Raw genomic sequence first — 23,831 nt, forward strand, 5'->3', positions numbered from 1 at the left:
TTGATTTACCCTGCTAAAATTACATTTTCTGTAGCGTGGAGTTTTGTTACAATTAGCTGGGCAGTTCCACTCATATACACATTTTTGCATTTTTATTTTAAGGGAAAAATAAAAAAAGAAGAAGAATATAATGTCTGCCCAGTTGACTGCATGATTTTGTTCAGCACGCTGTGGAGTTTCCTTGATACACTCTTTACTTTCTTCCTTCCATGTACGGTAATGTTATGCATGTATGCTAGAGTGTTCTTAGTTGCCAGAAGGCATTCTAAATTTATCAAGTGCTCAAGAAAAAAAACATCTTGTGAAGATAATAAGCATTTGAATTCTCAGAGAAGGGATGGTAAAGCCACAAAAACTCTAGGAATTGTGATGAGTGTGTTTATTCTCTGTTGGTCACCTTACTGTCTTTATAGTGTTTTTTCCAGATATTTTAATGTCTTTGCTACACCAGGAATAGAAGATGCATTGGGATGGCTAGCTTTTTTTAATTCAAGTTTTAACCCATTAATATATGCATTGTTCTACCCATGGTTTCAGAAATCATTCAAAATTATTGTAACATGTAAAATATTTAACCATGAGTCTTCTCTAACAAATTTGATTACAGATTCTCACTAATATTAATATTTTTGAGAGCTAGTGCAATTTCAGCATTCATAAACTTATCGTGAAGTTTATGCTCTCCAATTTTGACTTTGTGCTCCACCCTAAACTGTTTTGCTTTCAACTCTAGAAATGTTACATGTATACTTAAATAAATAATATAATCCTTAGAGTAATCGCTAAATGTTTGCCATGGTAGTACTGTCGAGGCTACTGCTGTGGCTGCACAGTTTGAGGAGATGACATTGGAATCTGGGCCAGGTTATGAATGAGGCTTTTTTGCTGGTTTATTGGTCGTGTTGTGGATGAAATGAACTGACATCCTTTTCAAAATTGGCTTCAGCATTTTGCTTTAACCTGTTGCAATGAGCTGTGCCTCCCTTAGACTCTAAAATTGGATGAAGTGGACAGATGGATTGATTTATAAATGATATATTTATGTTCAGTAAGCCCTTACATACAAGTTTTTGGTGCGTTCCTAGAGACGTCTGTTTAATGGTTCCTAATATTTCTATTTAATTAAAAAAATTGTGGAGTATGAATTTATTAAAAGTAAGTCACAGTTTAAGGGAGCCTATAATATTTGAGTACTGTATTGGTGATTAGCAGTATTAAGAAATACTGATTTCAAATGAATGTCCTAGTGTTCAAATATTTTATTAATTCTGTTGTCTGTTGCAGTCACATTACATTTTTAAATTAAAGGAGAGTGTTTAAATACAAGTAGCATAAAACTTTTCAGTTGTTTTTAAATGTTTAAATGTATTACAATTTTGTGTGCAGTGAAATACAATTTTTACCAGTAACTGGTATCTTCCCATTGTAATATAAAAAAAATAATGTAAATATTTGACAAATGTGGTTTATTTGCTAAGACATTTTACTTTAAACCTAACTAACCTAACTTTGCTCCAGTTCTAAAAGAAATGTATGTGTACAATTGTATTGTAAAGTAACAAATTAGTTATCATTGCCAACTTACAGTACAGCAGACTAGTCTTAAATCCAAGTACTGTATATGGGGAGCTGGCTATTTTCTCAATGTGCCTGTGTACATTTTACCCTGGATACTCCAGTTGTCATTCTTCAGTCTGACTCAGTATTGGCCCAAGTTTAGGTAAATATTCCTTAAATGGGCAACTACCATATTTATGGCTGATTTTTGCTATGCACCTGATGCTACCAGGATAGGCTTTGTCTGCCCATAATCTGAGAATTGAAAAAACAGATTCAAAATATAAATGGATGGATGGATGGAATTGTACTAATGCTGTGCATTGTAAAGTGCTCTGAGAAAATATTTAGTATAGAAATAAAAAAATATATATAATAACAATTGCTTTATTATAATAAAATATACACTTTCATCTAATGAAAATGTTATAATTAAACTATTATATTGCACTTTTCTGTGACCCAATAATTCACTGCTTTTCAGCCAATAAAGTAATAAATGTAATAGAGTTTAGTTTCATTTTGTAAAGATTAAATAGTTATCATGCTGCAGAAGTAGAAATGTGTCAGATTTAATTTAGTATGAAGGCTACATAAACAATACACACACTAAATATTTTTAAGCTTATGAATTAACCATATGGTTATATTTATAATAATTATTGCATTTTTTCTGTAAGACATAAAATATAGTAATTACTTTTGTGTTCCCTTAAAAGGCATGAATGAAAAGTATATTTTTATATTTTTTATTTGCAGAAATATAAATGGAAATGATAAACAACTTATGTTATAAAATAATTATCTGTATGTTAGTATAGGTATATTTGTCCGATAATGTAAATTAAACTCACAAAGTTTACATATTTTGTCTGCCACCTTTCTTTTAGTTTTTTGAAGCATCTACATTTTGAATTGTTTGTATTATTAAATTAAAACAATATACAGTTGTGCCAATTTTATGGTATGGTCAGATAGCAGAAAAGCGATCATTGGAAAGTTTTAAGTTTTTTGGATATAGCAAAACATGCAGAAGGTAGGTTCAATGTAAAATTGACCCTTTTTAAATAGAAACAAGTTTATGAAATGGATTGTACATTCATGGGTTTGTTTGTGATTTTGTAAGGGTCCTTCACATTATCTAGGCCTTTAATGACCTCTTGGTCACAGCCATCAGCAGTGTGTCTGTCTGCGGAGAGAGTATCAACCATGTAGATGATTTGACTAGTGTGTGTCAGAGGGCAATGCTAAAGAAACTGGAAATCATCTCAACTGATGACAGACATCCATTACATGTAGAACTAAACTTCAGTAAATCAGGAAGGATACAGTAGTTGCTTTGAAAACCAACACAAATCGCTCCAGAAACTCCTTTCTTCCTAGTGCCATACGACTTTTCAATAAGAAATATCAGAGATAATGTTTAAGGTTTTGATATATATCCTGTTACCTTTTTTTTTTTTGGTATAAATATTTTTTGGTATTTTTTTTGGTATAAATATGTTTTATCTAACTGCCTTACCTTAACCTTTCTTATTTCTATGTGTCTGTTTTATTTCATTCTGTCTGTTACCTGTTATTAGATGCAACTGAGAAGGCAAATTTCATGTTTTCCTGTGTAAACATGACTAAATAAAGAAACCTAAACCTATGTTGAGAGGGTTACTTACCTCAGCAGTGATATTCATGTCTCTGGTGACTCTTCTTATGAAGTGGGTAGATGGATTGGAAGAGCATGGGAGGAGGGGGGGATTCATAAGGTCGCTGGAAAGGGGTGTATGGCGCTCCCAATATCTATGCAAAAGGATAAAGGTCCAAGTCTTCAGAGTCCTGGTGCTTACTGTCTTGCTATATGGTTGCAAGACATGGATGCTATGCAGTGACCTGAGACGAAGACTGGACACTTTTGGTACTGTGTCTCTTTGAAGAATTCTTAGGTACCGTGAGGTATGCAGTAAGGAGACTGTGGAAGATTGTGGGTTCGCTTCCCGGTTCCTCCCTGTGTGGATAGCGCTTTGAGTACTGAGAAAAGCTCTATATAAATGTAATGAATTATTATTAATATCATTACATTACTTGCATTGTGAGGGAGAGTCAGTTACAGCAGTACTGCCATGTGGCACGATTCCCAGAAGGTTATCCAGCTCCTCACAGGATCCTCACTGTTAAGGACCCGAGTGGCTGGATCAGGCCAAGGCAACGACCACATAACACCGGGCTGCAGCAGATAGAATGTCATTTCTGGTGGGACTGGGCTGCATGCCTGCCTGGAAGGTTGCCAACCAGGATCCCAAGCTGTTTCGTTGTGTGGTGGGTGCGGCAACGTGCAATACCAGTGCATGCTCCCCAACCTGACCTGTCCTGACATTATTTCATAAGGTTAGGTAAGAATTCATAATTGGTCATGTATATTTCAACTTGTGAGATAAACCATGTTTTATAGATTTAGATTATAGATCAATTTTTTAATATACTATAGGTAGTTTACAGTATATGATGTGGTTAATAATAGACACACTTGAAATTTATGGACTACATAAAAGCTATACAGAATTTTATCAACAGTTTCATTTACATTTTTGCCTAACTGACAGAACACTGAATCCATTTTTCCACATGTATCTTTATTCCTGAAAAAAGATACCAAGCAACAGTTTTTCTTAGGCTGATCAGTAATAAAATGTACTATTAGACTTTAGGTTTATGTAGTTGAGCAGGAAATTTACCTTAAAATTAATTTTAGAAAGCATGAGTGCAGTGTTGCATAATGGTCTAAAACATTTCACAACATCTTCTTGCTCTTGGAATGAATCAAAAATCATCCTGCAATTATTTTATGATCCAGCTATACATTTTCCAGTCCTCTCATTCTAATTCTAGGGTGTAATTCAACATTCATAATATAGGGCTACAGATAGGCATTTGTGTTTTTATATTTTCATATATTGTATATATATACTAAACTGCTCAAAAAAATTAAAGCAACACTTTGAAAACACATCAGATCTCAAAGGGGGGAAAAAAATCATGCTGGATATCTATACTGTTATGAACTGGGTAATGTGTTAGGAATGAAAGGATGCCACATTGTTTGATGGAAATGAAAATTATCAGCCTACAAAGGGCTGAATTCAAAGACACCCCGAAAATCAAAGTGAAAAAATGATGCGGCAGGCTAGTCCATTTTGGTGAAAATTCATTGCAACTCATATTCATACTCAGTAGTCTGTATGGCCCCCACATGCTTGTATGCATGCCTGACAACGTCGGGGCATGCTCGTAATGAGACGACGGTGTCTTGGGTGATCTCCTCCCAGATCTGGACCAGGGCATCACTGTGCTCCTGGACAGTCTGAGGTGCAACCTGGCGGCGTCAGATGGACCGAAACATAATGTCCCAGAGGTGTTCTATTGGAGTTAGGTCATGTGAGCATGGGGGCCAGTCAATGGTATCAATTCCTTCATCCTCCAGGAACTGCCTGCATACTCTTGCCACATGAGGCCGGGCATTGTCGTGCACCAGGAGGAACCCAGGACCCACTGCAGCAGTATAGGGTCTGACAATGGGTCCAAGGATTTCATCCTGATACCTAATGTCAGTCAAGGTGCCATTGTCTAGCCTATAGAGGTCTGTGTATCCCTCTATGGATATGCCTCCCCAGACCATCACTGACTCACCACCAAACCAGTCCTGCTGAACAATGTCACAGGCAGCATAACATTCTCCATGGCTTCTCAAGACCCTTTCACGTCTGTCACATGCGCTCAGGGTGAACCTGCTCTCATCTTTGAAAAGCACAGGGCACCAGTGGTTGACCTGCCAATTCTGGTTTTCTATGGCAAATGACAATTAAGCTCCACATAGCCAGGCAGAGAGCACAGGGCCCACTAGAGGACGTCAGGCCCTCAGGCCACCCTCATGAAGTCTGTTTCTGATTGTTTGGTCAGAGACATTCACACCAGTGGCCTGTTGGAAGCCATTTTGTAAGGCTCTGGCAGTGCTCATCCTGTTCCTCCTTGCCCAAAGGAGCAGATACCGGTCCTGCTGAGGGGTAAGGACCTTCTACGGCCCTGTCCAGCTCTACTAGAGTAACTGCCTGTCTCCTGGAATCTCCTCCATGCCCTTGAGACTGTGCTGGGAGACAGCAAACCTTCTGGAAATGGCACGTATTCATATGCCATCCTGGAGAAGTTGGACTACCTGTGCAACATCTGTAGGGTCCAGGTATCGCCTCATGCTACCAGTAGTGACACTGACTGTAGCCAAATGCAAAAATAGTCAGAAAAGATAATGAGGGAAAAATGCCAGTGGCCTCCACCTGTTAAACCATTCCTGCTTTGGGGGTCATCTCGTTGTTGCCCCTTTAGTGCACCTGAATCGTTAATTTCATTACCACCAAACCAAACTGATTAACAACCCCCTCTGCTACTTAACTGACTTGATCAATATCCCAGAAGTTTCATTGACTTGATGTTTTCTCTGATTAAAAAGTAAATTTTTTTGAGCAGTATATATATATATATATATATATATATATATATATATATATATATATATATATATATATATATATATATATAAATTCCTCTTTACACATACAGTGTATGTGTCACCTTCAAGTATTGACTAAAAAAGGGAATAATATTTTTCACCATTTCTTTTTTGACCATATATTTAAGCATTGTGTCATAGTAACTGTGGGCTGATAGTCTGGGAGGAGTAAAAGAGTGAAAGCCACAGCCCAGGCAGAGCTACATGTTTTACAAAAAGTCTTTTTCGAAGTAACAAGTAAAATACCTGTAATTAGAAAACAACGCAGAAAGCAGACACTATTGGAAAAAAAATGTCAAACTGTCATCAATCGAAAGAAATTTGGAGCAAACTTTTTGCTGCATCAATCTTTTTGAACAAGATGAATTTAAAGGAGAATGATGATGAGTTTTTATAATGTCGAGGATCATTGGCATACCTTTTTTACAACAGTCCAATTTGTGTACTGTATGGTCGAACTCTTAAATATCATACTGAGAAAGCTAAGTCTCCAGTTGTTACTGCACTTATCTTAATGTTGAATCCAATTACATGTCTCCATTAAATCACTTACTCAAATATCCACTGCTACTTCTGTTGAGTCACCTACTCCAAGATGTACAACCCTGCAAATTTCACTGAGAGATATATACAAGTTAAAATTGAAAGTCTAAAAAAATTCGAGCTATAAAATTATTTGGAAGACAATACGATTTGTACTTGTGCATATTTGAGATGCTTCAAAAAGTAGAAGGTCAATTCACTCGTGCGGTTTGCTGACCACTGCTAAATAATCCCAAGGTACTCCAGACGTGAATGTGAAAATAAATGTAACAACGGCAGGTTGGTCTACAACTCAAAGTTACTTCTGAGTATGTTCCATTTTTGTTTTTTAAAGTGTATTCTGAAAGTGACTTATTTAATAATTTTTTAGTAAAAAATACATGTGTTTGGGATGGTTTTAACATATGAATGGATGACTTGACATGTGGATTAGGTACATGAGTATCATGAGATTTTTTCATGGACGTTTTAGATATTGTTTGCTGTTGTCTAACATTGGTCAACATGGAGGCCTATATCAGAAACATTATCATCTTTCTGTAAGAGACATGAAATTAATTTGTTTTCTTGGCATTCACTACAAACTATATGGGTAACATATTGCAAAAGGTATCATTTTTGGGTGAAGTATATCTTTAATCAGCTTCCCAGAGGATTTCATTTTATGAAAAGGTAACTTGTCTGAACTCCTTCAAGGTTTTTAAATTTTCTGTTTGCACTGTATATCTCTGTAGATTTTCTTTTGTAAACAAACAACATACCTTTCTATCATTTCTTCTTTTTCACTGAGATCATTTTCTTGTTACATCAGAATTACAACAGAGTATTAAGAATGTCCCCTTACCAAGACAGTTTACAGGGAATAAACAGAACCTTCTATTATCTATATAGCTATATAAAGCTAACAACTAACATTTTATTCTAGTTATGCAAAAACTTATGTGAGGTTAACTCTAAAGCTTAGCACTTACAAGCAATCCGTATGTTAGAAGGTGGGCAAGTGATAAAATTATGCAGTGTTTTGTTTACTGAACACTGGTTAAAATCAACCAAATCAAAATTTAAGAGATAGCAAGTCCTGCTTTTGTATCTCCCTAGAAGTACTGTTAGCTGTTTCACTCATAACCACCCTCAAAAATATTAAAAATATTATTTAAATTAAAATATAGCATATGTTTAAATTTATTTTTAATATTTTAAAAAATAGAAACAGTAAGAGAAAATTCTTTTTTGTTCAAGATCCCAAATATATCAGTATAATAAAATAATGTGGACTGGATTTTTCCAAGAGTCATTAAAAAATAATTCAGCAGATTAGAACATTTAGGAGAAATAACAATCAGGCTTACAAATTTCATATGCTTTAACATTCATACAATAATAAAGAAAAGATAAACAATGACAACCACCCATTTTCTCTTGCCATTCATTCAATTTTCATTGATGGAGCACCAGTCCATTGAACAGCATGCACAAACACTTGCACATTTCGTTTGGAGTCAAAAGTCAACTTTTTATGTGCCTTTGAAATGTTGAAAAAAACTACAGAATCTAGAGAAAATCAGTAATAAAAGGATAGGAACATGCAAACTCCACATAGATATTGATGAGCTTGGTACACGACCATTGCACTACCACTTTGTCCAACAAAGAAACCATAAAACAACATTATTTACTACTATTATTGCAATTTACTTTTTAAGCACTACAAACATTACAAATATATTAATACTTTAACAATGGAATATCCCTGGAAATAACAAGGAAGAAAAACCAGCTGGAAATAATTTTCACTGCAGACTGGAGTTGCAAAATTATGTAGAACTACTCAGATGTCTGAATATGCATTTCAAAACAATCACAATAATGCAGTGTAATGAGAAGCAACTAAGTCAGCATGGAGACTGAAGATAACCTAATCAAGTGAACTGGTTAAGTAATCATTAAATTAATCTGTGCTTTTCATAAAATAATATTATTATAAAAATCTTTAAAAATATCACAATACAAAACATAGCAGTCTCTGTGTCATGTAAAGCCATAGCTATTCTGGCAGCAGTTAGGTCCAAGGCAGGAAAGAGCCTTAGGCAGGGCCCATTCATGAACACACTGGCCAGGTCATCACCCAACTTAATCTGCAAACCTCTGGGGACATGGAAGGGAAAACTGAGCTACCAAAGAAAAAAAACTGATATGACAGAGCATCCAGAAGGATATCAGAAACGCAATAGTGTTGGTCACTGTTTATCCATGCTGCCAATGTTGCCTATGTGGCAAGTTTCACTTTATATATGTGTTAATTCATTGAAAAGTACAAGATTTCATTTTAATAAGGCACTCAACAGACTAAGTCTTAGAAAATCAGTAAAATTTCCAAGTAAAATTGTTTACTTGTGATACACTTGCATGCAAAGCTGATCTCCTTACTGGCATTTGCTGGCATAAATCTGCTGTGCCAATATTCTTAATCATTTTTGAAAAGTTAAAAGGGAATTATGAAAGGTTAAAGGGACAGGGATTCTATTATATTAATATTTAGTCATGAAACCTGGGACTGCTGATTTGGTGAATAACAGTATTAAGTAATACTTTTGCAGATTAATGTGGTTATGTTAAAATTTTTAAATATTTTAAATAACATTTCCTGTTCTAATAGGCTTTACTTACTTTCCTCTTAATTATCAAGTAGTGTTTGAAAAGCTGATCTATTTGCGAACATCAAGTCTGCTTGCTGTTAGGTATTTATGTTTTGATTTAATAATAAATAAGGTTTGAAAACTGCTTTACTACAGAACTTTTCCAAAGTATGTCAAGGCAACAGTAGAAACTGCCAATAAGATTGATGTCCTGCAATAAAACATTAGGAGGTGCCAGAGAGATTTATGTCACAGGAAGATAACCAGAAGCCAATCATGTGTATTGAAAACACAGGACAGTTAGAAAGTGTTGGGGTACCTTGAGGGCAAACTCCATGTATGTAATGGTCAAAACCAAAGATAAAGGAAAAATAGCTTTGAAGGTGTTTTCAGATCGGAGCCAGAATGTTGATTGATGTGAAAATGACAATGTTGTCCCTTAAGAGGAAGCCATGCTGAAAGGGATGGGGTCAGGAGACAGCAACCCAAAAGTGACATCATTGGGACTGGCAGTGGTCCAATTTGTAGGAAAAAAGGAGGAGAAGCATGGTTCTTTTTTAAGACCGAAGCCTGTGAGGACTGATAGGGGACAATTAGGGGCAACAAACATCTCCGCAACTTTAGCAGTACCTGAGACACTTTGCCCTTTTGGGGGTACTTGGGTCTTGGAGTGCTACCAGAAGAAGCACTAGCTTAGTGTTCTATTAGGTGAAAAACTACTGTGTGTGATGCCACAAATTACAGATTAGAATTTGCTTGTGATTAAGTCTGAAAACTCCTCAAGCTAGAATGGAATCTGGAATTGTGCAAATATTTGGGGAACATAGTTAGACTATAATTAAGAGGAAGAGATACAGTTTTTGATAATGAAAGTATTTTGGAGTAGTACTTAGGAGGTGGAAAATGGACAGTCTTCCCAACTAGTAGACAGAGACTAAAAATGTTGAGTAATAGCATATTCATCTTTGCTGTATGTCCCTTTGTTAAATCTTGCATTGTTTATAATTATAAATACACATTGCATATATGTAAATAAAAGAACCACCTGTTGAGTATAGAGCAGGGTAAAGTTCTTCACTAAGAAAGAAAGAGAGAGAATCATAGACCCCCATTTGCAATAGGAATGAGACTTTACATATTAGTATAGGAAAGCAGGAACCTCTGGCAGTATGTATATAGTATGTCATACTTTGTGGTGTTCCTCAAAGAAAATGTCAATGAAATAAGAGGAAAACGTTTGGTAACATGAATGGAAACATGCTATGATTGCCAAAGAATGGTGCCATTCTTGACGGGGCCGGCACAGTGGACCTATTATGACCTTGATGAGCAGGCTGCCGCCAGGTATGAACAACTAAAGGCTTAGTTGTTGGTGAGATATGGCATTGGACTGGATCATCAGGCAAGAGCATGTCAGGAGTGGAGGTTTGACCCTGAGTAGCAAACCCACCCTCAAACCTTTGAATTATTGAGCAGAGTGGGGTACTCTTTGAAACCAGAGGAAAGATATTTGAAAAGGTGGTCTGTGACTATCTTCTGAATGCCTTCACCGATTTTCTCACACAGCCGGTCCGTAGACAAGAACTTAAAACCATTGATGACCTCATCACAACCCTTGAGCGTCATTGTGCAGCCTCTGAACTTGAGTGTTCAGAAAAGCCTGCTGAGATCCGGAAATCTTGGACACCACCCCTGAGCCTATCTGAAGAAAGATGGAGCAGGCAGTCACACCACAGGAGAGGCACGTTACCCCTCCCGGCTGCTACAAGTGTAAGAATGTTGGTCACACCATCCTATACTGTCCCCACTTTTGTGAACTGATGGACTGCATGTGAGCATGAGGAGAAAGGTACTGTTTTATGGCCAACCCTTTTTCACTTCCGCTCACCGAGGTGGTAGTAATAAAAGGGCATAAGATTATTGCAATTATTGATTCCAGCAGTAGCATATCATTTGTTGTTTTCCATTATGTGCTTCCGTGACAATGAGAATTTGAAGTGACCAGTCTGACCAGTATTCATGGGGAAACTGAGTGGTACAGGTCTGCCTCGTGTATTATAACTTACCATGAGATAACCCGGAAACCTAGGGTAGTATCATGTGTAGACCACCTTATCCAGTGATACTGGGGCAAGACTGCTTATAAATGTAAAGCAGAAAGACATGAACCACCCCAAGTAAATCTCTGGGCCTTATTAAAGATGACGAATTGCTGTCTTGAGCTGTCCCCACACCGTGTCATCAGCCGACAGTAGAGCATGACAATGTGGAAACACAGTATTATGTGTTATCAAATTAAGAAGAGGAAGGAGCTAATGGACTATTAACACTAAAACTAGAGGGGAAATAATAGATCGTTATTTGGAACACATGCATTTCATGTGTGTTCCGTTTCTACAATAATCTGTGTAAATACATCGTTAAAACAGAAATGTTTTTCATATTTCAGTAATAAATGACAACATGTAGACATACACTATATAATGTGTGCAGCCTGAAGTCCAAAGATCCAATAACCACTTTCACAAAAGGTTCAAGGATGATACAATATTTTCTGTGGTGCAGCAGTAAGAATTAATGACTTGTAATCAAGAGTCCCCCGGTTCGATCCTGACTGCCTCCTATATTTACCGTTTTGAGTAGTGAGCTGCTCTTATTGTTAATATTATACAATAAATACATTTTACAATAAAAACATACATTTGATTTGCGTCTGTAACAGCTGCTGTAAACTTGTAGTACTTGTAAAAGTTAGCTTTTTTTTTCACTATTATTCTCTCAGTCACGATCACGATACATACTACTGCCCCCCAAGGGATCTGACGCTGTTAGTTTTTATTTGAAACTGGGGAAAAACTGTAGATGTGAGTGGTGTTTTGAGACAATGGAACTGGAAATTCTCTGAGCTGGATGGATAAAAGCTGACACACAAACGCTGGCAAATCTGCCTTATTCCTATCTCATTGTCACTTGATTTTTTTTATTCAGTTTTATTGATTGTTCCTGCTTACGCTGAATTAGTATGAACCTTATGGTACATGATGTCAAAGCCACATTGAGAAAAAACAGAGACATAGGTATATATGATATTTGGAATTATTTATTTTATGAGCTGTTTACTACATTTCGGAAAACATTGTAGCACGGATGCAACATTATTCATATTCAACCAAACTGTCACCCAATCAAATGAGTTTAGCACGTGAATCTGTTGAAACCATGAAAGGACAGAGACCCCAATCCCTACTTCAAACATTTCATTCCTACTTCACTCAAAAAGCCACTCTCGATTTTGGTCCCAATTTGACGACCCCAACAATTTTCATTGAGCTTGAAGCAGCCATCTTATTTATTCTAGAAGTGGTGAATGAGCTACCCAGATGAACTTCCTTGACTGCCCAGGACATCATTACATACCTGGGGATTGTCATCAGACAATACACATATACTCTCCCAGAAGCAAAAAGAGTAGAAGTGGAACTTGACATCAGGAGGATGCTAGATCTTGATGTTATCAAGGAATGTTTTAGTCCCTCATCTAGCCCCATAGTCCTGGTCCCTACGCCCAATGGTAGTTGGTGCATTTGCAACAACTATCGTTGGATTAGTCAGTTTTCATGGTTCAATGTGTATCCAATTCCACACACGGACAAATTCAAAGCAAAGCAACTTTGTAAGACACAATACTTGAACACAATGGACATGATGAAAGGGTACTGGCAAATTCCTTTAACGGAATCCGCCAAGGGAAATACTATTTTAGCACCACTAATGGTGGTGCTATGTATCAATCTAAAGAAATGTTTCTTTAGATTGACTGAGACAAAATATTTAGGCTACTCATCCACAATTTGCAAAAGTTGATGCCATCATGGACTGGCCCCATCCGAAAAACAATAGGCAAATACAAGCTTTCTTAGGATTGGCGGGCTACTACCATCAGTTTGTTCCTCATTTTCCTGAGAGCACTCCATAATTGACTGATCTAACAAAGAAGAGGGCCCCTAACACGGTAGTATGGGATGCTAAAACATGAACATGATTTTAAGCATGTTTTGGTGATAAAGTGGGTTATTGACCGGTTGCGATACTACCTTGTGGGTCATGAGTTCACTCTAGTGATTGACCATATTCCATTAATAAGGATGGCTCTTCACGAGGAGTCAAATCCTCATGTTACCATGCTCTCTCAATGCCAACGCTATTAACTAAAACCTTATCGCTACCTGTCCCTGCAGACTGGAAGACTGACAGCTTTAACATCCTTGAGGTCACTTCTGGTGTCCATCTGCCTCAACCCGCCTCTTCCAGCTGGAAGTCCTTAACACCAGAAGCTGCATCTTGAGGTAGTCTGTGTGGAAACTTGCATCAACAGTGACATTTTACTTTTCCTTTTAACTCATTTATAACTTGTGTTTTCTTTATATTATGTGGTTGCCCCAACTCTTCACAGTTGTTGTCTGTGTTCTTTCTTACTATATATATATCCATCCATCCATTTTCCAACCCGCTGTATCCGAACACAGGGTCACGGGAGTCTGCTGGAGCCAATCCCAGCCAACACAGGGCACAAGGCAGGGAACCAATCCTGGGCAGTGTGCCAACCCACCACAGACTATATATATATATATATACAGTAATCCCTCGCTATATCACGCTTCGCCTTTCGCGGCTTCACTCCATCGCGGATTTTATATGTAAGCATATTTAAATATATATCGCGGATTTTTCGCTGCTTCGCGGGTTTCTGTGGACAATGGGTCTTTTAATTTCTGGTACATGCTTCCTCAGTTGGTTTGCCCAGTTGATTTCATACAAGGGACGCTATTGGCAGATGGCTGAGAAGCTACCCAGCTTACATTTCTCTTTCTCTTGTGCTGACTTTCTCTGATCCTGACGTAGGGGGATTGAGCAGGGGGGGCTGTTCGCACACCTAGACGATACGGACGCTCGTCTAAAAATGCTGAAAGATTATCTTCACGTTGCTATTTTTTGTGCAGCTGCTTCCTGAAGGACATGCTGCACCGTGCTTCGCATACTTAAAAGCTCGAAGGGCAGGTATTGGTTTTTGCTTGCTTGTTTTTCTCTGTCTCTCTCTCTCTTTCTGTGCTCTTGACGGAGGGGGTGTGAGCTGCCGCCTTCAACAGCGTTGTACTTAAAAACAAACAGCCCTATTGATTTTCCTCTGCCTTTATGACAGTCTCTGCTCCTGACTCCTTTGAAGAGGAAGATATGTTTGCATTCTTTTAATTGTGAGACGGAACTGTCATCTCTGTCTTGTCATGGAGCACAGTTTAAACGTTTGAAAAAGAGACAAATGTTTGTTTGCAGTGTTTGAATAACGTTCCTGTCTCTCTACAACCTACTGTGTTTCTGCGCAAATCTGTGACCCAAGCATGACAATATAAAAATAACCATATAAACATGGTTTCTACTTCGCGGATTTTCTTATTTCGCGGGTGGCTCTGGAACGCAACCCCCGCGATGGAGGAGGGATTACTGTATATATATATATATATATATATATATATATATATATATATATATAAAATAGACTTGGCATATTTTAATATAGGCTTTCATGCTTTTTTTCTATGCAAGTTACAGGACAGAGACAGCATGGTAATAGACAGACTACAGATGCAATGGCTTATGGCAGGTTGACTAGTGCAGTTTAAACTACATACAAGATGTGAGGGGATGTGTACTAGAGAGCTCAATGTTTGCTTACCGATTGTTCCAGTATTTACTCCAGGTTGCAACAAAAGTGTAAAGGATAAAGCAAGCTAATAAAAATAGATGGATGAATGTAACTATGAATCAATATTCCATTGCAAACTCTCTATATTTTGCCAAATTAAAAATGATTGTAGTTAATTAGAAATGAAAAAAAAAACACTATACTATAAGACAAACCTGTTAGACTTTCAAGGAACGTAAACAGTGAAGCACCTGATTAGTAAGTACAATTGTAGTCAATAGACCACTAGATTTAAATTTAAAAATTCAAGTCTTCAGCTCTAAAATTCTGGCAAAGAGATATCAGGGAAATCTACAATGTAAACAAAAATACAGCAACTATAAAGGATTCCATATGCTTACAACTAGAATACTTTATCCAGTGAAAATACAAAATGCAGTGTATAGATCTTGGCATCAACAATAATGACAGAGGCACTGGTAAAATGCGAAAAAAGAAAAAAAATTAATTGGAAATACATTATTGAACAGTGGAAGTATGACAAGTTCTTTTTAAAACAGCAAGAACATTGTGGAAAATTAAGCATGAAGAAGCAAGCAACTAAACTTAATTGAAATATTGAAACTATGCAAGCCAGATGAAGAAATTTAGGTAGACAGTACCAGGGAGAAAAGACACAAAATGAAATGGAATGGCAAACATTATTTTTTTAGAATAATTTTAATGTATGTGTAGAAAATAAGAAATGTTCATCTTGTCCTGTCCATCGATACAATATTTCCAAGTATAAAAAAAATACATAAATACAAAAATATATTTTTCTAGAAAAAATTTAATGTTATTTACCATTCTTTACATATGAGGAAATAACAGAATTTGTAAGTGCACAATCTGGTACGGTGTTACAATAAATAAATTAATTAACTATGTCTGTATTACATTTAGACACTAATTATACTGTAGTAATACAGCATACAATAGTCTGGCCTGTTGAGTTGTAACAAAAGGACGCTAGCTACAGCTTTTGAATGATTAGTTTTTTCATTTAAAAATAAAAAAGAATTAATGACTGTATCAGTTTTAGAACATTGTGTATTAAAATATTCATATTGAGATCATACATATAGAACAACCAGTTATAATCACCAATAAACCAGTTATGATCTATGATAATTTATGAACATTCGGTATATTATAAAACATTGTCTAAACTGGCATTTCTGACAAATACTGTACACAAAATTCTTCTTACATGCCTGCTCCTGAAATTATGATTATTTGCTCATAATCCTGGCAATGTTTATATCCATGTCAACATTTCTCATAAATGTTTTAAACAATCACAACTAGAATGAAATTTTTTATTTTGAATTTGTATTGTTAAATTAAATATAGAGATGGTAGTAAAATGTCTTTCACATTTAGAAAAATGACTAAATGTCTGGAAACAGCTTAATTAAAGATGAATCTGATTTAAATATTTCAAGTGTATAAATTATTTTTAATGCTTTTCGGAACCAAGGATAAAAAAACCCATATATAATTGGATTAAATCCAGAATTAAAATAGCCTAGCCATCCAAAGGCATCCACTATCATTGGTGGAGTAACTAAACTTATGTAAGGTGCTATAAGATTATTGACAAAGAATGGCAACCAACACAAACAAAAAACTCCCATCACAATACCTAGAGTTTTAGTAGCTTTCCTTTCTTTATTTTGAATGGTTATCTGTTTTTTTTCATTCACTGGCCAATTTGTTATAGACCTAATTGCTATTGCATGTTGTTTTGCAACCATAAAAATCTTTCCATAAACGTTTAACATTATTAAACAAGGGACAAAAAAAGTAAGCAAAGTGTCAAGTACACCCCAAAGTGAGTTTAACAAAACTAAACAATCTCCAGGGCAAGGATCATAATCTTCATTACCTTCTAAATTTCCTTTAAAGTAAAAGAGTCCTGCTGTGTAAATTAGTGGTACAGCCCAACCTACAAAAATGAAAAACAATGCTACATACACAGTTATTTTTGAAGAGTAAAATAAAGGGTTACAGACAGCGTGATAACGATCTATAGATATGAATATTAAATGACAAATTGAAATTGTGCATAGTGCAAAGTCAAAATATGAGTGAATGACACAAACTGTGTTCCCAAAGTACCAACATGTTTCAACGGTTCTTACCATGCTAATTGGCATCACACATACCCCAAGAAGGAAATCAGTAATGGCAAGAGAGAGTACCAGAAAGTTGGTTGGGGTGTGCAGCTGCTTGAAATGAGAAACAGAGATGATCACTAGCAGATTTCCACATATTGTTATAAGTGTTCCAGTTAAAAAAAACAGATATAATGCAGCATAGGCTCCAGAAGATCTAATATTTTTAGGACATGAAATGTTAGTTGATTTGAAGCAGAAATGTAATTTTTCCTGTAACAGAAGCTCAGTGATATTAATTTCTTCCATTATTTAAAGCATGTTCTCCTGTGCCTAACTGAGCGATTCAGTGAGGCTTCTTTAAACTCCAGCTTTGTTTACAGATATAATAGCTCCTCCCACTGAGCATGAAGTAGTCACCTCAGGTTATTAGACGTGTAAATGATTTCATTATGTAATGTCTACTTCTCTTTCAATAACAGAAGCAGTGTGCTTTCCACAATCACAAAAAAATCACCAATGAATCAGTAAAGACTAGCATATTTTAAATACAAATCTATCTTTCCTTTTTCTAACCCAGCTAATCCAATTTCAGGGTCAAAGGAGTCAGCTTCAGGCACAAGCCAGAAATAATTACTTATCATTTACATTAGGCCAATAGCACCCAAATGATCAAACTAAAAGGCAGGAATACTAAACTGATGGAGCATATTGTGAGATCCTTCTGGGTGTGGCGTACTGAATTACTAGGCTTTTAAAATATTTTTACTGGGGAAAAAAGCTAAAAAGATAAGAAAAACTGTTTACCTACTGTCACTTGTAAATAATTCAACAGTCAGAATACATGCCATGATCAAGCAAAAAGGAACAAGGAAGCAACCTGAAATGCAGCTCTTCATAGCATTTGTTTGGTGACTGTTCTTTATTCATCCATTTCTTTTCTAACTCACATCTCCAGTTCACACCAATGTTCTATGACATTAATGAGCACTCTGCTGTCTCAGTGTATGCTTCGACCGCGGTGAGTGATATCTCGGTGAGGGAGACATTTTATTTGCAGCTTCGCTCGCTGGTTGATGGTTGCCCACGGGGTGACACTCCTCTGGTCATGGGTGACTTCAATGTAGCCACTGGCACTGACAGCGCTGGCTATGAGGATTGTCTCGGTCCACATGGGTCTGGTGACCATGGTGAAAGTGGCTCCATGTTCCTTGACTTGGAAAAGGTCAGGGGCTGTGAATCACTGGATCCTGGTTAAATCACATCAGGCCACTTTAATTGTCACCATTTTGAGACAAGAGAGATGCCCTTTTTAACATGAGATGAGTTTTTCCTGGCCAGACTTCAATATTCTTGTCAATTGCACTGACAAACCTCTCACACTGGAGCATCCACTGCACTGTACAGAAATATTTGTAATATTTAAAGGACATAGCAGAGAGTTGAATCTTATTGCAATAGTCTTCATTATGACATACTAACAGTGTCCCCAAGTTAAATAGCAGGTGATTTTTTTTTCCCTAGTCCAAATATAGGGGCACTAGGGAAATTCATTGGCTAATCTGCCATGTTTACAGTGATGCAAAAAAGAAAAGACACCTGATTTCAATTTTGTGATTTTTACATATCACCAACAATGATGGTCATATAATGTTTATTTCAAAAACTGCATATAGAATGTTTTACCTTGTCAGTATTTACAGCTAAACAAATAAAGTATCTGTTAAATATACAGTAGTTCTTGGCCGTACCTATGGAAGCGTGTCAAGTTTGTTAGCGAATAGTGCACTCGTATTGTGCTGAGCTTCATTTGCACTTTAACACAGGGGTGACTCAGTGTGGTTTAATCATGGAGTGTCCATTAGACTGGTTCTCTTAATATGAGATCTATTGTTTTAGCATTTAGGCAAGCAAAACTTAAGTGTAAGTGTAACTTAAGAGCAGCGCACATAGTTGCAGCAGCTCGGTGCTCTCCCCTTCAGAGTTTTGTTTTGTGTGTGTGTGTGCGTGTTGATTTTAGTTAGTTCTACTACCTGTTGGGCGAACATATACTACAACCGAGACGATCTTCTTAAGATTGGAGTGTTCTGTGAGGGGAGTGTTACGGCGGAATTCATTCACTTGCACAGCGTTCTGGTGGATATAGCCAGGACACCCGGCTCCCCATGGATTATCATCTCCGGAAGCCGAGAACGAAGGTGGTGCAGAGAGAGGAAGCAGAAGCGAGGATGCAGTGCCGGCGCGCTAGCTAAACCACGGAGACAGCCTCACAAACCTCCGCTTCCAAGCCTTTTCCTTGCTAACGCCAGATCTATTGTCAACAAGATGTGTGAACTGAGGCTTCAGGCTGCATCAGACTGCATGATCAAGAACAGTAGCTTGTTTGTGTTCACGGAAAACTGGCTTCATTCATGCATACTGGACTTGGCTATTGTGCTAACAGGCTATACATCACGGTGCTACGACAAGACTATAGACTCCAGTAAGAGCAGAGGAGGGTGTGTGTGTGTGTGTGTGTACATCATAACTGGTGCACGGACGCAGTGATAGTGGATACCCTTTGCTCCCCTGACTTGGAGTATATGACTGTGAAATGTAGACCTATCTATTTACCGCGGGAGTTCAATGTGGTAATGATCACCGCTGTTTACATACCCCAGCTGCTAATGCTAACTTGGCTCTGAGACATTTATACAGCAGCATTAGCAGCCAACAGAGCCGTTACCCTGATGCAGTGTTCATTATTGCAGGGACTTTAATCATGTGGATTTAAAAGCAGTACTCCCCAAACTCCACCAGCACGTAAAGTGTGCTACTAGAGGAGCCAACACACTAGACAAGGTCTACTCAATCATCAAGCTGTGCTACAGAGCTAAACAGCTTCCACACCTGGCCCAGTCTGACCACATGTCACTGCTGATGATTCCTGCATACACCCCTCTCCGCAAATCTGCTCTTACCACCACACGATCCATCACAACCTGGCCTGATGATGCTTTTCTGCAGCTGCAGGACTGCTTAAACAGGACTAACTGGGACATTTTTGAAAGTCCAGACCTGGAACTCTACACCAACAGTGTATTGTGTTACATCAAAACCTGCATTGACACTGTCGCAGTGGAGAAACATATCCAAACCAGAAGCCCTGGATGACAAGAGAGGTTCAGCGGCTGCTAAAGGAAAGGAACTGCCTTTAGATGTGGTGACAAGGCTCTCTACAGCATGACATGGTCCAACCTGAAGAGAGGCATCAGAAAGGCTAAGAGGGACTACAGGAGAAGGATTGAGGAGCACCTGGACAGTAATAACAGCAGGCAGGTTTGGCAGGGAGTCCAGCACTTCACCAACTACAGGACTAGCCATGGAGCTGCTGAAGGTGACACCTCAATGGCACAGGAGCTGAACCACTTCTTTGCTCGCTTTGAAATGGAACTACCAGAGGCAGCTGTTACACACACAGCAGCAGTTCACAACAACATCACCCCCTCCCTTAGGGTGGAGGAACACGAGGTGAGACGCTTGTTCCAGGCTGTCAATTCTAGGAAGGCAGCAGGTCCCAACGGTGTCCCTGGATGTGTGTTGAGAAGCTGTGCAGAGCAGCTGGTTGGGGTCTTTACAAAGATCTTTAACCTGTCACTGTCCCAGGACTCAGTTCTTCCCTGTCTGAAATCCTCCATCTTACTCCCTTTACCAAAAAAATCGCCCATAACCTGCCTGAATGACTATTGGCCAGTAGTGCTCACCCCAGTGTTGATGAAGTGTTTTGAGAGACTGGTCCAGAGTCATATCATGTCCTTCATCCTTCCCACCTTTGATGCACACCAATTTGCTAACAGGGCTAACAGGTCTACTGAGGACACTGTTGCTGCTGCTCTCCATGCTACCCTGTCCTATCTGGAGCACCAGGGGAGCTACGCATGTCTCCTCTTTATTGATTTTAGCTCTGCTTTTAACACCATTCTCCCTCACAGATTGGTGTGCAAGCTGCTAACCCTATGACTCCCGTATTCCACCTGTATATGGATTAAAGACTTCCTGACTGACCGCACACAAAGGGTTAGGGTGGGCCCTCACATCTCCTCGGCCATCAGCATCAGCAATGGCTCTCCTCAGGGCTGTGTGCTGAGCCCCCTGCTCTTCACGCTATACGCACATGACTGCGCCCCCGCCCACCACAGCAACACCATTGTCAAATTTGCAAACAACACCACTGTGGTGGGGCTCATCTCTGGGGAGGATGAGTCTGACTACAGGGACGAAGTGGAGCGGCTGACAGCATGGTTCACTGACAACACCCTGCTCTTGAACACAATTAAGACCAAGGAGCTTGTTGTGGACTTCAGGAAAAAGAAAACGGACATCAAACCATTCTACATCAGAGGGGACTGTGTGGAGAGGGTGTCAGACTTCCGCTTCCTGGGAGTCCACATCATGGAAGACCTGTTCTGGGGTGTGAACACAGCTGAGCTGGTGAAGAAGGCCTCAGGAAAAATAACATCCCCCCAAAACTGCTGGTGTCCGTCTATCGCTGCTCTATTGAGAGTATCCTGTGCTACTTCCTCTGCGTGTGGTTTTCCAGCTGCACAACAGCGCAGAGGAAAACATTTCAGCAGATCGTAAAGACTGCCCAGCAGATCATTGGCTGCTCTTTACCTTCTCTAGATGAACTGGACAGCTCTCGCTGCATAAGGAAAGTAGAAAATATCTTAAAAGACTCCTCACACCCTGCTCATGACATGTTCCAACTGTTGCCATCAGGCAAAAGATATAGGAGCATCAAAACAAAGACAAATAGACTGAATAACAGTTTCTACCCTGTTGCTATTAGGGCACTGAATGCCACCTAATCACCTCCAATGCAGCAGTGCAACAGATGACATCTTGTGCAATAATGTTCATGTGCAATTAAGGTCTTATGTTGAATGTTTGTGTTCTACCTTATTTCTTCTTATCCTTTTGTAATTATATTTATGAATATTTTGACACCGCAGGAACTGCACCTAATTTCGTTCTATTTGTTACAATGACAATAAAGATATTCTGATTCTGAATGCGAATGAAGCCCAGCATGATGCGAGTGCATCTTCGTTATTCGTAATACCCTATAGGTTTAGACAGAGTAAATAACTTCAAAGTAAAATGTGCCATTTCCCATTTTTTGAATAAAGATTATGTGACCATTTTTATCTGTTATATGTAATAACCATAAAACTGAAAGGTGGTGTCTTATCTTTTTCATGTAACCACAAGCGTGGCAGACCGATGAATTTCACAGTTTAACTCTCTAATTGTTCCCCATTCTAAACAGTGCCATAGATGACCCAGTGTGCCAGGTTTGCCATTGAATTAGACTAGGATTTAATTAGTATGCCCACATGGAGGCAGAAAAAATGTGGAATATGAGCAGCTCTTGTAAGTTTAGCGAATAAGAACTTGACTGCAAGCTAACAGCAGCAAGATGTTAGCTAACTAATGGAATTATATTTTACTGGATATTCACAATGTAAATTTGCTTCATCTAATGTTGAGATTATCACACCCTGCTCCCTTATCATTCACAAAAGGAATACAACCGAACTGCTAATGGCATTACTGCAGTGATGAAACCAGCAGTTGAAATAAGAAAAAGAGACTGGCTTGCCATTTAGGTGCTTTATGGGGTTTGATTTGAATGCTTGTCAGACAACAGTGCCCAAAATAATAGTGTGATATTTTGCTACACAAAAATTAAGCATTTTTAGCAATTATAAATAAATAATTTGGTTATACCGTATTTGGAGAGTACAGTACCAAATATAATACCTCTTACAGGTATTTTTTATTTTTTTGTTTTTGAAAATAACAAAACCTGAAAAAGTATTTATGAAGCATTCAGAGATATAAATGACAGTGACACTCACTTTATTAACATTTAATGTATACAACAGATATTTTCAATCTAATTGTGAAATATATTTTCTCAGACTCGGGGCAAAAAGGTATTTTCAAGTATGCATTTGATCAATTAAAAAAAAACTGTACTATTAAAATATTGGTATTGAGTCATAATACTACCTAGGCTAGAAAAAATAACCTTTTGCTCTCTTAAAATATATATGCTAACATCTCACAAGGAATAATACACCAACAGTAAAATATTTCACTGTAGTCAGCATCATTCATAAAAAACACACACTAATAATGTTAATGAAACTTACTAATTTATACAATAATCAAAGACATTTTTATTATTTATATATTTTTTTAGTCTTATATAACAATTAATACAGTTTTAATTTATCTTTATCTTAGGATATTTTTACAATATCAGGAATGTTTTAGAGCGGCACGGTGGTGCAGTGGGTAGCGCTGCTGCCTCGCAGTTGGGAGACCTGGGGACCTGGGTTCGCTTCCCGGGTCCGCCCTGTGTGGAGTTTGCATGTTCTCCCCGTGTCTCCGTGGGTTTCCTCCGGGCGCTCCGGTTTCCTCCCACAGTCCAAAGACATGCAGGTCAAGTGGATTGGCGATTCTAAATTGGCCCTAGTGTGTGCTTGGCGTGTGGGTGTGTTTGTGTGTGTCCTGCGGTGGGTTGGCACCCTGCCCAGGATTGGTTCCCTGTGTTGGCTGGGATTGGCTCCAGCAGACCCCCGTGACCCTGTGTTCGGATTCAGCGGGTTGGAAAATGGATGGATGGATGGAATGTT

General features: G+C 38.0%; 1 protein-coding gene across 1 annotated transcript; it reads right to left on the bottom strand.

Annotated features, from left to right (window-relative positions):
• Positions 1 to 16,422: 16,422 nt before the first annotated feature.
• Positions 16,423 to 17,457, bottom strand: LOC114649467 (trace amine-associated receptor 13c-like). The gene has a single exon (XM_028798958.1). The coding sequence runs from the start codon at positions 17,455 to 17,457 to the stop codon at positions 16,423 to 16,425; it is 1,035 nt and encodes a 344-aa protein (XP_028654791.1).
• Positions 17,458 to 23,831: the final 6,374 nt, after the last annotated feature.

The sequence above is a fragment of the Erpetoichthys calabaricus genome, chromosome 3 (assembly GCF_900747795.2).
Source record: "Erpetoichthys calabaricus chromosome 3, fErpCal1.3, whole genome shotgun sequence".
Classification (NCBI taxonomy): Eukaryota; Metazoa; Chordata; class Cladistia; order Polypteriformes; family Polypteridae; genus Erpetoichthys; species Erpetoichthys calabaricus.